Here is a 14,716-nt window from a genome sequence, read left to right on the forward strand (position 1 = left end):
TCTCAAAGTCTTATGGTAACAGAACCAGGGTTATAGAAACCATCACTTCCAGGGCTGGCCAGCTGGTGGTCAGTTTCTACATTCTTACCAGTCACCCTGCCCTGTGCTTAATGCTGTTGACCTGTAGAGATAGTGGCCTTCCAAGTGTTCACGCCAGGACAATTTTGAAAGTGAATGGGGCTGCCAGGATGATCGCTGTAAACCAGGGTTGTTCTAGACAAACAAGGATATGTGGTCCCTCTGCTTACAGGTAATTCCGCTGGCATAGGGGCCAAGCGAAAGTGCAGAGAAGAATCTGGGCGAATGGAACTCGGGTTCAGCAGGGCTTTCTTTCCACCTGGGACCTCACACTGTTGAAACATGTGCCCAGCTGGTCAGCCTCTTGGAGGTTATTATGATCTCAATTTGTGATACTTTACCTTTCCAAGACACAGTAGCTATGGCTGTGCCACTGAAGTAGCAGAATTCAGGGCTTCGAAGCTTGTAACCCCCGGCTCTGACTCAGCTGGGAGATTACGTCATCCTGTAGTCGACTGCCTCTGCCTTCTTCCCCCAGAGAGTGGCCCCTGTGCACCTTAATTCTGTCCACTGTCTCCAGGTCACCCCTATAGGGACTGCTCATCCTGCTTAGAGTCCCAAGACTCTTTTTCTATTTCCTGAAGCATGAGAACCCTTGGAAAGGACCTTGAAGGTGAAATGAACATGTACCATAAGAACACAGAAGAAGAAAGAGTCCTGGTCACATATTCCTAACAGGACTGTATGTTCCTAAATAACCAGTACATGGCCTGATGAGCCCACAGTTATTTATGGAGTGAGTGAAACAGAATCGCAAACTGAAGCTGTCTTAGAAAATCTAGAAGGTAGCCTTAGACATTGAGAGAGGTGATGGAGCAGAGTAACTGAGACCTTGAGTTACTTCTCAGGCTTATAGTCTAAGTTATAAATAGCTTTGCAACCTTGGACATGGCTTTAAAACTCAGTCTTATTATACATAAAATGAGTCAGTAGTATCCCCACCTCACAAGGCTGTTGGGAGGACTAAATGAGAGGTGCACATAATGGGAACATTTGGGAACAGCCCCTGCCTGTCACAAAAAAATGTTAGTTATTTGGGGGATGGGGTTTTTCTCACCCTGAATTTCCCAAGAGAGATTATGGGTCATTTATTTTTATTGACCAAGTGACCAGAGTCACTTGAGAAATTTTACACAAGAGAGGGAAATCTGTGTTTTCCTCAATGACTTAAAGAAGTATTTTGATTCCTTTGCAGGGATCTCGGAAGCTACTGGAACTCATCAGATACCACATTGTCCCATTTACTCAGGTTGGCCCTCCTTTCCTGCCCTATTTTTTCCCCTGTTTTCAAGATATCTGGTCTTAAATTTCAATATTTTAGTGCTAGAGAATGTGTGACAATTATTTATTATCTTAGCTCTGAGCGCATGCTTATGTGAATAATGAACCTGTCATCTAAGAACTCTTCCAAACCCATTGCAGAAAGCTCCCATCACTTATTTCATAAACTTTCAAGTTATTTTTTCCAGTGAAGACTCTGGGCACTGCTCTCAGTATCTCTATTGTTCTCTTGTTCTTGCAGCTGGAAGTGGCCACCCTCATTTCGACCCCTCACATCAGGAGCATGGCCAACCAGATCATAAGATTTAACACAACCAATGAAGTAAGTGAAAACTCTGTCTCTGGTGTCATTGCTCACATGTGTTTTTTCCTCTGCTTATGGCTGTTCATCGGGTTATCCTACCTCAGCACTAATTCACAGCTCTTTGTGATTGCTTCACTCATTCATTATGTCTTTCTGCAAATACCTGCTGAGCAACTCCAAGTGTGTGAGTCTAAACTAGAAGCCAAGGATAAAGATGTGGAAAAGACAGGCCTACATTCCAGCAAGGAAAGCAACCCTTAAGCAACTAATTAGTGACCAGTTAGTTATTTAGTTACAATTATAACAGGCTCCCATGAGGAAGTTAAGAGAGCTCTGGAGCAGCAGAAGCAGCAACAGAAGTAGACAGCAGATCTGGGGCTCTAGAAGTCCTCAGTCAGGACATGATGCTTCAAAGGATGAGTAGGAGCGAGTTCCAGGCAGAAGGCAAAGCAGGTGCAAAGGTCCTGAGGTGGGAGGGAACATGACTTATGTAAGAAACTCAAAGAAGGCAGTGTTATTCAGCTAACTTCTCAGGGTTGTAATATTAGCAGAAATCTGGCAGCAGAGAGATTATGTTTCCTGTTGGTTCACTATGGATGGTGATGGCGATGCCCCCTCATCCTTTCAACAAGTTTCTGCTGGGTGCCAAGAATGTGCCAGGGATCATTCTATGCCCTCAAGTTTGGAACAAACAGATAGAAGTCCCTGGTTGTGTGGAACTTTCATTCTAGTAAATAAGATGATAGATCATAAGCAAATTAAATACATCCTATATCAGAGCAGTAAGTGTTAAGGTAAAAAAAAAAAAAAACAGCAAAGCAAAGATGGGAAATAGAAAGTGGGAATGGGGATGACGTTTTAGATACAGTGTCTAAGAAATCCTCGTGGAGAAGAAAATCTGTGAGCAAAGACCTGATGGAAATGAAGGAATAGGCAGCGTGAGTACCTGGGGCCAGAGTACTCCAGAGAGAGGAGACCGAGTGCAAAAGCGTGAAGCAAGGAGCGTGCCGCCTGAGCGAGGAGCAGCAAGGTCCTCGGGGCCAGAACAGAGGGACAAGAGGAGTGAGGTCGGAGGAGGTCCAGGCGGTAAGAGGGAGAAGGAGAGGTGTGGTCAGGTCACACGCAGCCTAAAAACTCAGGGCGAGGATGAAGGCTCTTAGTTTAAAAGAGAGAAAAAGCCATTAGAGGATTTTGAGCAGGGGAATGATGTGATCAGACATACATCCAGGGAGATTATTTAGGAGGGAATGTAATCACTCAGAGAAGAGGGGCAGTGACTAGCAGGGAGACAGGGAAAGGGGCAAAATAGAGGTACACATTATTGGGCATAAGATAGGCTTAAGGATGTATTATACAACCTGGGCAGTGGAGTCATTATTTTCTAATAACTGTAAGTAGAAAATAACCTTTAGAATTTGTGTTGAAGTTTTTTAGTTAAATGGAATGATGGTAACTGAGAGCAGAGTGGTTGCTGAGACCTGGTAAGGAGTGGCTGAATTCTGAAGGTGTTTTGAAGAAGACCAACAGAATTTGCTGAGGGATCCAATGGGGGATGAGGAAAGAGGAAGCCAGAGATGTTTCCTGAGCTTCTGACTGGAGCCACCAGAAGGGTGGTGTTGCCATTAGTTTCACCCAGCGAGATTTGGAAGGAAAGTAGACATCAGAATTCTCTGCTAATTTGTTCATTTTCTGCTCCCTCGCCTACAACATAAGCAAGAACTTGTCTGAGTTTGTTCACTGATATCTCCTGAGACCCCGAAGTAGAGTCACTCCAGTGTATCTGAGCAAATGGATCTCCATTTCACCATGGGGGTAAGACAGCTTGCCCAAGGTCTCATAGCAAATATATCACAGAACTCAAAAGTTATACCTCTTCCCCAGTCCAGCACCGGCAAGGACCATTTCTGCAAGGACATCCTTGCTTAGAACCAGTTGAGAATTCATTCAGGAGAGTCATCTTTCCCTGTCAGCCAAGCCCTTCTAACCACAATCCTCCCCTCAGCAGAAAGTTAAGTGAAGTTGGAGGCTCTTTCAAGAAGCTGCCACCATTCAAATCTGCCTGGGGGCCACCAGTGCTCCTCAGGCAGAAAGATGGTGTTGTTTCTCTCCAGGGACAGATTCTGGTGAATGGCATGGCACTGGAAGAAATGGAGGTCGCTGCCAAAAACGGCCGGATTTACACGCTGAGGGGAGTCCTCATACCTCCCTCCATCGTCCCAATCCTGCCCCGTCGATGTGATGAAACAAAGAGAGAGATGAGACTGGTAAGGAAACTAGGGAACTCGATAAGGGGACCCTAAGGAGCCCTTACAGAGCTGACCGCTCCGTCCTCATGATTCTGAGGGGACTGACGGGGAGAGTCTCACACAGGAGCCCTGTTGTAAAGGCGTTTCTGTCTTCATGAAGAGGCAGGGGGCCCTGAGGTCCTATTTCACTGAACACAAACCAAAGTTCCTGGGGGAATTTCCACACTGACCATTGCTATCCTGGCATATTCATTTTCTAAAGCTGCCATAACAAGTTACCGCAAAACAAGTGACTCAAAGTAACAAAAATTTATTCTCTCAACAGTTCTGGAAGCCCGAAGTCCAAAATCAGGGTTTCCTATTTCCATTGCAACTTTTTGGCTCAGCTGGTTTAAATCAGAACAACTAAATTTCAACAAGCTTTTGAACAACCTGGACCAGAGCCACCCCACAACAAGGCGGGGAGTCACAGCTGCCCTTGTCCTCCACAGACTTCCTTCCCTGAACTTGAACAACAGCTGCTCAGGGTGGGAGAGCTCTAAACAAGTCTAACTGTTGACTCCTATCAAGACTTTCCTGCAGATTGTTCAAGAGCTTATTCTCCATTTCCCCCCCAGAAAAGAATCAAGATGTGGGCTTGAGCCACCCAAAGAATTTTAGTTAAATAAGAAGAGCTTCCCCATAGCTACCTTAGAATCAAGTCTTCTTTTACCATTTTATCTGGATTTAAATCAAACCAATGTGCTCTGGTTTAGGGTTGCTCTGATCAGATCTATTAAAAGTAGCAGTGAATTCTCTGAGAAGTACTGAGGGCTAATAAATAGTAGGAATAGCTAGTCCCTTCTAGAAATCTTTCAGAACCCATAGCTGCCTTTGGGCATGTATACTTAGATTTAGAGGTTTAATTAATAACTCTCCATACCAGTTAGGCAGAGAAGGCAATGGCACCCCACTCCAGTACTCTTGCCTGGAAAATCCCATGGACGGAGGAGCCTGGTAGGCTGCAGTCCATGGGGTCGCTAAGAGTTGGATACGACTGAGAGACTTCACTTCTGCTTTTCACTTTCCTGCATTGGAGAAGGAAATGGCAACCCACTCCAGTGTTCTTGCCCGGAGAATCCCAGGGACGGGGGAGCCTGGTGGGCTGCCGTCTCTGGGGTCGCACAGAGTCGGACATGACTGAAGCGACTTAGCAGCAGCAGCAGCAGCATACCCGTCAGGATCCCTGCTGGATACAGAATTTATCCCAATGGTTCAAATGAAGAGACTTTAATTAAGAACCTGTGACAGAGCACTTTTCACTTTCCTGCATTGGAGAAAGAAATGGCAACCCACTCCAGTGTTCTTGCCTGGAGAATCCCAGGGACGGGGGAGCCTGGTGGGCTGCCATCTCTGGGGTCGCACAGAGTCGGACACGACTGAAGCGACTTAGCAGCAGTAGCAGCAGCAGACAGAGGGGTGGGCAGGGCTGAGGAAACAAGCAAGTGATGCTGGGCCATCCAAGGAGAAGCAGTGGCAGGAAACCAATACAACAGAGAATCAAGGGTGGGTAGGAGTGGGAATCACCTGCAGCCACTGGGAGTAGGGCAAAGGGAAGAAGAGGTGTCCACCAGGAGCTGGAGGGATGGCACTTGAGCAGAGAGGAAGCAAGAAAGAGATACCTTGACCCTTTCCTCCTTCTACCCACCGATATCCTGCTGGCCGCTCAGCCAGACCAATTGGAAACTGGTGAGGAAGCCCAAGGTTGACCTGTGGAAGCCAAGAGCCGGGTAGAGAGAGTCGGGGGGACTTGAGTGTGCAGCCAGTGCTGGCGCTTCGCTCTTGGAGCAGGTGGGCAACTGCAGTGTCCCCTCAGGGGCAACGGCCTCCCTACATGGCTGAGGGCTAACCTGAAGCCCGAGGCCTGCAGGCGGTCTGAACCTGAAAGAGGAGGAGGAAGCGGCTCCTCTGAGCAGACCTAATTACTTCTCCCAAACCTCTCTGGCGTTGACATCACTCCTCTCTAGGGAGGAGGCAGTAGGGGCAGGGAGAGGGGCCAAGAGTGGGATGCTAGTGGGACCATCTTTCTAAGGGACGTAACGAGACATAAGGCCGGATGCAGGGGCCTGCTGCTCCTTCTCATAGGGACCCCTGCACTGACCCCTGTCCTTCCTTCCAGGGCACCTGTGTGAGCTGTTCCACGGTGTACTGGAGCAAATGTCCTGCCGACTCCGAGCCCACAGTGAGTGTGACAGCTTCAGGGAAGCACACGTCACCCCAGCAACCCCACGGGTGTGATTTCTCATCCTTCCCACCTTCCCTCTTAAAAGATAATCATTCCAACTAGGATAATAAAAAGTTGCCTCTTAGCCTGCTCTATCTGGGGAGACGATAGAAAGATAGCTCACAGATCTGTGTTTGAGATCTTTCTCACTTATTCAAGGTAAGTTGCTTCACATTTTTACTCTAATTTTCTTATCTGTAAATAGTAATAATAGTAATAGCAACATCTTCAGCAGAAGCAGGATTCAGTTCAGTTCAGTTCAGTTCAGTCACTCAGTCATGTGTGACTCTTTGCGACCCCATGAATTGCAGCACACGAGGCCTCCCTGTCCATCACCAACTCCCGGAGTTCACTCAAACTCACATCCATCGAGTCAGTGATGCCATCCAGCCATCTCATCCTCTGTCGTCCCCTTCTCCTCCTGCCCCCAATCCCTCCCAGCATCAGAGTCTTTTCCAATGAGTCAACTCATCGCATGAGGTGGCCAAAGTATTGGAGTTTCAGCTTTAGCATCAGTCCTTCCAAAGAACACCCAGGACTGATCTCCTTCAGAATGGACTGGTTGGATCTCCTTGCAGTCCAAGGGACTCTCAAGAGTCTTCTCCAACACCACTGTTCAAAAGCATCAATTCTTTGGCACTCAGCTTTCTTCCTAGACCAACTCTCACATCCATACATGACCACTGGAGAAACCATAGCCTTGACTAGATGGACCTTCGTTGGCAAAGTAATGTCTCTGCTTTTTAATATTCTGTCTAGGTTGGTCATAACTTACCTTCCAATGAGTAAGCGTCTTTTAATTTCATGGCTGCAACCACCACCTGCAGTGATTTGAGAGCCCCCCCAAAATAAAGTCTGACACTGTTTCCACTGTTTCCCCATCTATTTCCCATGAAGTGATGGGGCCAGATGCCATGATCTTCATTTTCTGAATGTTGAGCTTTAAGCCAACTCTTTCATTCTCTTCTTTCACTTTCATCAAGAGGCTTTTGAGTTCCTCTTCACTTTCTGCCAGAAGGGTGGTGTTATCTGCATATCTGAGGTTATTGATATTTCTCCCAGCAATCTTGATTCCAGCTTGTGCTTCTTCCAGCCCCGCATTTCTCATGATGTACTCTACATAGAAGTTAAATAAGCAGGGTGACAATATGCAGCCTTGATGTACTCCTTTTCCTGTTTGGAACCAGTCTGTTGTTCCATGTTCAGTTCTAACTGTTGCTTCCTGACTTGCATATAGGTTTCTCAAGAGGCAGGTCAGGTGGTCTGGTATTCCCATCTCTTTCAGAATTTTCCACAGTTTATTGTGATCCACACAGCCAAAGGCTTTGGCATAGTCAATAAAGCAGAAATAGATGTTTTAGCATAGATAAAAACCCAAGTGCAATGCCTGAATCAAATAGCCACTCAGTAAACATTCCCTCTCTAGTTTTCCTCTTAAATAAAACCTAGTGTTTGTTTACGAGAGACAAAACTTTACCTCCACCCTCTTAGGGTCCTTGGCTGAGCCTGCAAATTAAGTTGATATAAGATAAATTAACAGGAGAAAAGCACAATTTTTTTTAACATGTACATCAGTTCAGTCACTCAGTTGTGTCCAACTCTTTGCAACCCCATGGACTGCAGCACGCCAGGCCTCCCTGTCCATCACCAACTCCTGGAGCTTGCTCAAACTCATGTCCATTGAGTTGGTGATGCCATCCAGCCATCTCATCCTCTGTCTCCTCCTTCCTTCAATCTTTCCCAGCATCAAGGTCTTTTCCAATGAATCATTTCTTCACATTAGGTGGCCAAAGTATTGGAGCTTCAGCTTCAGCATCAGTCCTTCCAGTGAATATTCAGGACTGATTTCCTTTAGGATTGACTGATTGGATCTCCTTGCAATCCGAGGGACTCTCAAGTCTTCTCCAGCACCACAGTTCAAAAGCATCAATTCCTCGGCACTCAGCTTTCTTTATAGTCCAACTCTCACATCCATACACGACTACTGGAAAAACCATAGCTTTGACTAGACAGACCTTTGTCGGCAAGGTAATGTCTCTCCTTTTTAATATGCTGTCTAGGTTGGTCATAGCTTTTCTTCCAAGGAGCAAACATCTTTAATATCATGGCTGCAGTCACCATCTGCAGTGATTTTGGAGCCCCCCAAAATAAAATCTGTCACTGTTTCCACTGTTTCCCCATCTATTTGCCATGTAGTGATGGGACCAGGTGCCATGATCTTCGTTTTCTGAATGTTGAATTTTAAGCCAACTTTTTCACTCTTCTCTTTCACTTTTATCAAAAGTCTTTTTAGTTCTTCTTTGCTTTCTGCCATAAGAGTGGTGCCATCTGTGTATCTGAGGTTATTGATGGATGTGAGAGTTAGACTATAAAGCTGAGCACCGAAGAACTGATGCTTTGGAGCTGTGGTGCTGGAGAGGACTTGAGAGTCCCTTGCACTGCAAGGAGATGCATGGGTCAGAGCCCAGAGAGCCCCAAACTGCCCCTCCCAGGCTCCTATGGTCTGTACTTGGCTAGGTATCCTGACAGCCAAAGAGAGGGTTGAGTACTTCTTCCTCAATGACTTCAGAATTCTTCCAAACATCTAAGATTTTAGGATTTTATTGACTGTGGAAGTTTTCATTGATCTCTTCTTGAGTAAGAGCCTACGATGAGGAGTACCTTGATACGAGTTTTTGTCGAACATAGAATTTGAGCCACGGATTAAATGCGCAGGATGAAAGTTGAGATCAGCACTTTTGTCCCATTTCACAGATTAGGCAGCTTGAGGCCCAGGAGGCAGTATGACTTGCCTCTGAGATCCTAAAGTTAATAGGTGGTAAGACCCATTCTCTCGACCTACCACTTACCAGCAGTGTTTCTTAGAAAGAAGATTTAACCTGTCCAGGCCTCAGTTTCCTCATCTATTAAAAAAAAGGGATAAGAAATATCCATACAGAGTTAAAGAATGATGATCTCCTATGGGCAGTGTGTCTGGCCCTAGGAGGTTCTCAATAAATGATAGTTCTCAAACATTCTGAGTGGGTATCAGAGGTTAGAGAATGGTAGGAAATCTGCCCCTATAATGCCACAGACTGCACTGTTTTGTTTGGTAGATCTTTGTACAAACTAGGGTGGAAATCTCTAATAGCTCCAGAATTTCTGTATAGAACGAGGTTTTGTGTGTATGTGCTAAGCTGCTTCAGTCATGTCTGACTCTTTGCAACCCTGTGGACAGTAGCCCTCCAGGCTCCTTTGTCCAAGAAGAGGTTAGAGATGGTTATTAATTGAAAGGGAGGCTAAAGCACACCCACGATGTACAGGAACATGTTCCCTGATCGATCAGCAGTGTCTGCCAGGACGCGAGAGGGGATGAAAGGTACCTTCGGCCCAGCTCATCATGCAAACCCTGGCCTGTATTCTCCCAACAAGGAAACAGAAGCCTAACAGGTGACCGAGTTCTGCTGGAGCCGTGTGAGCTGTGTGCTTTAGTGCTCTACCCTGGCTCCGATGGTAAACTGAAGGAGATAGGTCGTCTAGTGTATAGAGAAGCCACGTGATGCCCAGATGACCTCAAAATGCAGACTGCAGTGCTTTTTCTCCTTGACTTTCTTCCAGACACTCTTTGTTCACAAGTGTATCTACCCTGGCCGAATCAGGAGCCTGAAGAATGGATGTGCCAGATACTGTAATGCCACCGTGAAGGTGAGGCGTGTGTGTGTGGCCACGGACCTCATCCAGGCCACCAAGGCCCATACAGAAGCCAGCAGGCTGGGCAGTTCTTAGGCCCCAGGCAGGGTCTGTGAATCAGAGGTTGCCAGTGGGAGCTTGGCCACACTTTCCTGCAGAGGAAGCTTGGAGCAGAGTCTCCATGTGGTGGCCAGGTTGCCTCTTCCCTGCATCTTTGCATCCATCCCATGGTTCCTATGGCTCTTAACACAGAGCCCCCACCCCTGACACTCCCCTACCTGGCGCACACTCAGCTGTGCCCCGGCGTGTCTCTCACCCTCATTCCCACCTCAGCATGTGTGCCTTTGCTATTTCCTCCCTCAGGATGCTTTTCCAGGTTTTCTCGGGGCTGACTCATCTCTCAAGTCTCCATTCCGCCATCACTTCCTCTGTCACCGCCCAATCCACAGTGGCCCCCAGTGGCCCCACACCTCTGTCCCCAGCCACCACTTGATAACAGCACTTCATTTTCCCAGCACATACCACTCTCTGAAATCCTCTTTTTTGTTTTTTAATTTATTATTTTTGTCTTCCCTGACTAGCTGGAACATAGGCTCCATGAGCACAAGCCCGTGTCTCTGTTGCTCGTACAGTGCCAGAGCCAGGCAGGCAGCCAGGGGCAGCCCTCAGGAGGTTCACGGTGAACAGATGGCTGAGCACAAGCCACGCTGTCATCCACCCAAGAAAAAGGCATTCTCCTGGGAAGAGAGGGGGGCTGATACTGTTTGTGATTATAATAGAAATGAAAATGAATAAGATTAATTTCCTTTGAGGAACTGGCACTCTGCTTGGGATTCCAAAAGGCAACATGCATTTTGTTTTTCAGATTCCAAAATGCTGCAAAGGCTTCTACGGGCCAGACTGCAACCAGTGCCCAGGAGGCTTCTCGAATCCGTGTTCTGGGAATGGACAGGTGATAAGGGCTGAGGCTTACTTTTTCACAAAGGCTGAGGTTGACCTGTGTTGTTGTTCAGTTGCTCATGGAACTCTTTTCAACCCCATGGACTGCAGCATGCCAGGCTTCCCTGTCCTTCACTGTCTCCTGGAGTTCACTCAAACTTATGCCCATTGAGTCTGTGATGCCATCCAACCATCTCATCCTCTGTCGTCCCCTTCTCCTCCTCCCCTCAATCTTTCCCAGCATCCAGGTCTTTTCTAACGAGTTGGCTCTTTGCATCAGGTGGCCAAAGTATTGATAGCTTCACTATCAATCCTTCCAGTAAATATTCAGGTTTGATTTCCATTAGGATTAATGGGTTTCACCTCCTTGCAGTCTAAGGGACTCTCAAGAGTCTTCTCCAAAACCATAGTCCAAAAACATCAGTTCTTTGGCACTCAGCTTTCTTTATGGTCCAACTCTCACATCCATACATGACTGCTGGAAACACCGTAGCTTTGACTAGACAGACCTTTGCTAGCAAAGTAATGTTTCTGACCTATGTAAAGTGAAAAAAAAGAATTCTTAAAACCATTAAATCAAGAAATGATTCAATGCCAGTCACAGTTCCCAGGGAACAAAAGAAACAGATCAGTTGTTAAAAGAACAGAAGATGTCTACAGGTGAAGGAATCTTTCCTGGGGAAGTGGCAGGGGGCAGAGTGTCCGGCAAGGTCCCTTCTGGCCTGCTTTCCTACTGCTGAAGGCATGACCTTGAACAACTCAGCAAGGCTTTCTGGACCCCACTTTCCTCCTGTGGGAGATAGCATTGTTGGCCTCTATTGATGTTCCAAGATTTTTTAGGACCAAAATTTTGTTATTCTTTAAAAAAAAAAGAAAAAAAGCAACTGCTCAGTGAATGCTTTTTTAGCCCACCTACAAAACCTGGCTTAATGAAGTGCAAGAGCCAAAACTTGACTCATCTAGCATGGAGGCCAGGGCTGAACAACAAAGGTAAAAGTGGCTGTGGTTCGTTTGGGGAAATTATGGATCTGCACATATAAGAAATCCATGTCAAAAATATGCCTCTTTCAAGGAAGGAAAAACTGCCTGACCACCAAGGGGGACACCACACAGACGAGGGTAATAGGGCGAAGCTGCTACAAATTAACCTCTGTAGCTGGGAGATCTGTTTGGGGCCAAAAGCCCTATTGTGATGCATATCAGTCAATACAAATCTAACCTTGAAATTGCTGGAGAGCTAGGGGGCAAAATGCTCACACTGAAGGGACAAACACTGCCATTTGGAATCACATAGCTGAGCACATGAGAATCTGTAGAGAAAGGATGGCCTTCATTCTGAAGGTTGGAGGTTTATCAGTCCGACCGTTAAGCATTGTGTAGAGGTTCCAGTTGTGACCGCCCCCCGTCAAATGACTTCCTGTAAAATTCTGAATCCTGGCTCGGGATTCCTATTTGTCATTCTCTTAGCTTTGTACCTAATACCCACGGCTCTACTTTCCACAAGGGTTCCCAGGGAGTCATTTCAAGCAGAATCTGAGTCAAAGAAGCAGGTCAGGAAACAAAAGCATCTGGGACTCCAGGCCAGGGGTAGGGGCTGGGAGGTGTGTTGTCCTGATGGCCAGGGGCCCTGTCTTTGTTCCCAGTGCGCCGACGGCCTTGATGGCAACGGAACGTGTGTTTGCCAGGATGGCTTCCGAGGCTCCCGGTGCCAGTTCTGTTCAGACCCCAGTAAATATGGACCTCGGTGTGACAAAAGTAAGTGTCGTTTCCAGAGCTGCCTTCCGCTCCTTAGCCAGGGTCCCCACGGCTCTGCGGTGCAATCCTGGTGTTGGGTGCCCCTTTGCGTGGTGGGTGCCCCTATCACAGGGCATTTCTTAAGCCCTTGGGTCCCAAATGCTAGCATGTGCCAGGTTGCTGAGCCCTCTCACAGAGCTCTGAGATAGAAGGCCTGAGTGGTACCCTGGGGATTTGCAGCTCTTAACAAGTCCCCTGGGGTATCAGCACCACTGACCCAAGACCACCTTTAAAAACCAGCCATGTAGGGTTTCCCATGTACCTGAACTGATCACAGACTTCTTATCAGCACATAGCCCCCCGACCTTTCAAGCAGTCGTCTTCCATCAACTCCTCCCTTTGCTAAATGTGTGGCCTTGGGTCAGTTAGGCCTCAGTTTCCTCATCTATAAAATGAGAGTCATATTGGTAACTACCTCATAAGGCTAGTACAAGTTATAAATGGAAAACACTTGCCCAGGAACGATGCCTCGCACCTAGAATGCACTACCAATATTATTATCTATTATTGTTATTCTTACCTATTATTGTTGGCACTGTTGCTGTTATGCTAAGTTCAGTGACATAAATGTCAGGAAACTCATAGAACATGTAGAAAGTTCCACAATACTAGGTATTGAAAAATGTACAACTATATAATCTTAGAAAATACATTGTTCTTAAAAATAATACAATGTGAATATATAAGTATATAAATAAAAATATACACCTCTGTGTATCGAAGCTAAGATCAGAACTCACTGGGGGGAAGAAAATGGCTTCCTTGGTGGCTCAGTGGTAAAGAATCTGCCTGCAATGCAGGAGACCTGGGTTCAATCCCTGGGTCAGGAAGATCCCCTGGAGAAGGAAATGGCAACCCACTCCAGTAACCTTGCCTGGAAAATCCCATGGACAGAGAAGCCTGGCAGGCTATAGTCCATGGGGTCAGAAGAGTTGGACACAAGTTAGTGACTAAACCACCACCGCCAAGCTGAGATCAGAACTTGATGGGAAAAAAAAAAGAATAGATCAGAGCTTGCTGTGGAGTCAGACCAACATGAAATTAAAGCTCCATTCTGAAACTTACTGGCTGTATGACCTTAGAGGGAATCCCCTGGTAGTCCAGTGGTTAGGACTCCGTGGTTTCACTGCTGAGGGCATAGGTTCTATCCCTAGTCAGAGAATTAAGTTCCCACCAGCCATGTGGCACAGTAAAAAAAAAAAAAAATCTGAGACCTTAGAAAAAGTCTCTCATTGAAGCTCAGTTTCCCCATTTATCAAATGAAGACAATACTGAACCCACTTCCTAGGTGGCTGATTAAGTTGGATCATAATTGAGGACTTTAGCCCAGAGCACGTACCTAGCAAATAATCAGTAAATGAAGCCATTCTTACTACTAACACTGCTAACTCCACTCATATGTTACAAAACACACAACCCCTCTCCTCTCTTACCATATCTGATTTTCACAACTACCTCTCAAAAGGGATGGGACACCAGAGCCCAGCAGAGTCAGGGCTGCCGATCCTAGTCCAATGCTCTTTTTGCCAAATGAGGTTTCTGAGGGAAGGAAATAGGAGCTTATTCCAAAGCCTGTTGATAGAGGCATTTTTATGAGGCTAGCAGGCAGGATGCTAAGGCTGGGAAAGGACTGGTAGGCTTCCTGCTCCAAAGCCTCTTGTCCGGGTTTGTGACTGCCCACCATCTCACACTGGGGAGCTTCCTCTTCTTTCTGGGGTCTTGTTCCTTGCTAACTAAGCCCTGACTTTCATAAAAGTTTATGGAAAGTCTTTTTTGTTTTAAATCTCTTCCAGCCCCCACTCACTATGTTTCTTTTTCCTGGATGCTGGCTCCAAGCCCCCATACTAATTCCTCTCCCCACAGTCCCTTCTGGGGCAAATCCACAGATTCCTTCATTTCTGATCATATTCAAACCCCCAAATCCTTGCCACCTGCCTTTGAGAATCTCTAGAGTGTAAGCCTGACTCTGATAAGCTGGCTCACATTGCAGCAGTTTTTAAATATTTGTAATCAAAAGCAAAGTTAGCAGCTAAAGTTTAAGATGATAACAGACAGGTGGAAATGCCAGCCGATTTACGGATCTGCTGTTAGTGACTCATGGTCACTAACTGAAATGGAATCTGAAGGTCTGAGTTCGAGTCC

General features: G+C 46.4%; 1 protein-coding gene across 1 annotated transcript in view; it reads left to right on the forward strand.

The window, feature by feature from the left end:
• The window catches only part of STAB2 (stabilin 2), a 174,069-nt gene that overhangs the window by 60,243 nt on the left and 99,110 nt on the right, over positions 1–14,716 (forward strand). Inside the window, exons 16-22 of the mRNA XM_052640296.1 lie at positions 1,274–1,327; positions 1,601–1,681; positions 3,775–3,927; positions 6,068–6,130; positions 9,770–9,856; positions 10,707–10,793; positions 12,424–12,535. Of these exons, the coding sequence (XP_052496256.1) occupies positions 1,274–1,327; positions 1,601–1,681; positions 3,775–3,927; positions 6,068–6,130; positions 9,770–9,856; positions 10,707–10,793; positions 12,424–12,535 (637 nt within the window). The remainder of the gene's footprint in view (positions 1–1,273; positions 1,328–1,600; positions 1,682–3,774; positions 3,928–6,067; positions 6,131–9,769; positions 9,857–10,706; positions 10,794–12,423; positions 12,536–14,716) is intronic.

This window comes from Budorcas taxicolor, chromosome 5 (genome assembly GCF_023091745.1).
Source record: "Budorcas taxicolor isolate Tak-1 chromosome 5, Takin1.1, whole genome shotgun sequence".
NCBI classification, from domain to species: Eukaryota; Metazoa; Chordata; class Mammalia; order Artiodactyla; family Bovidae; genus Budorcas; species Budorcas taxicolor.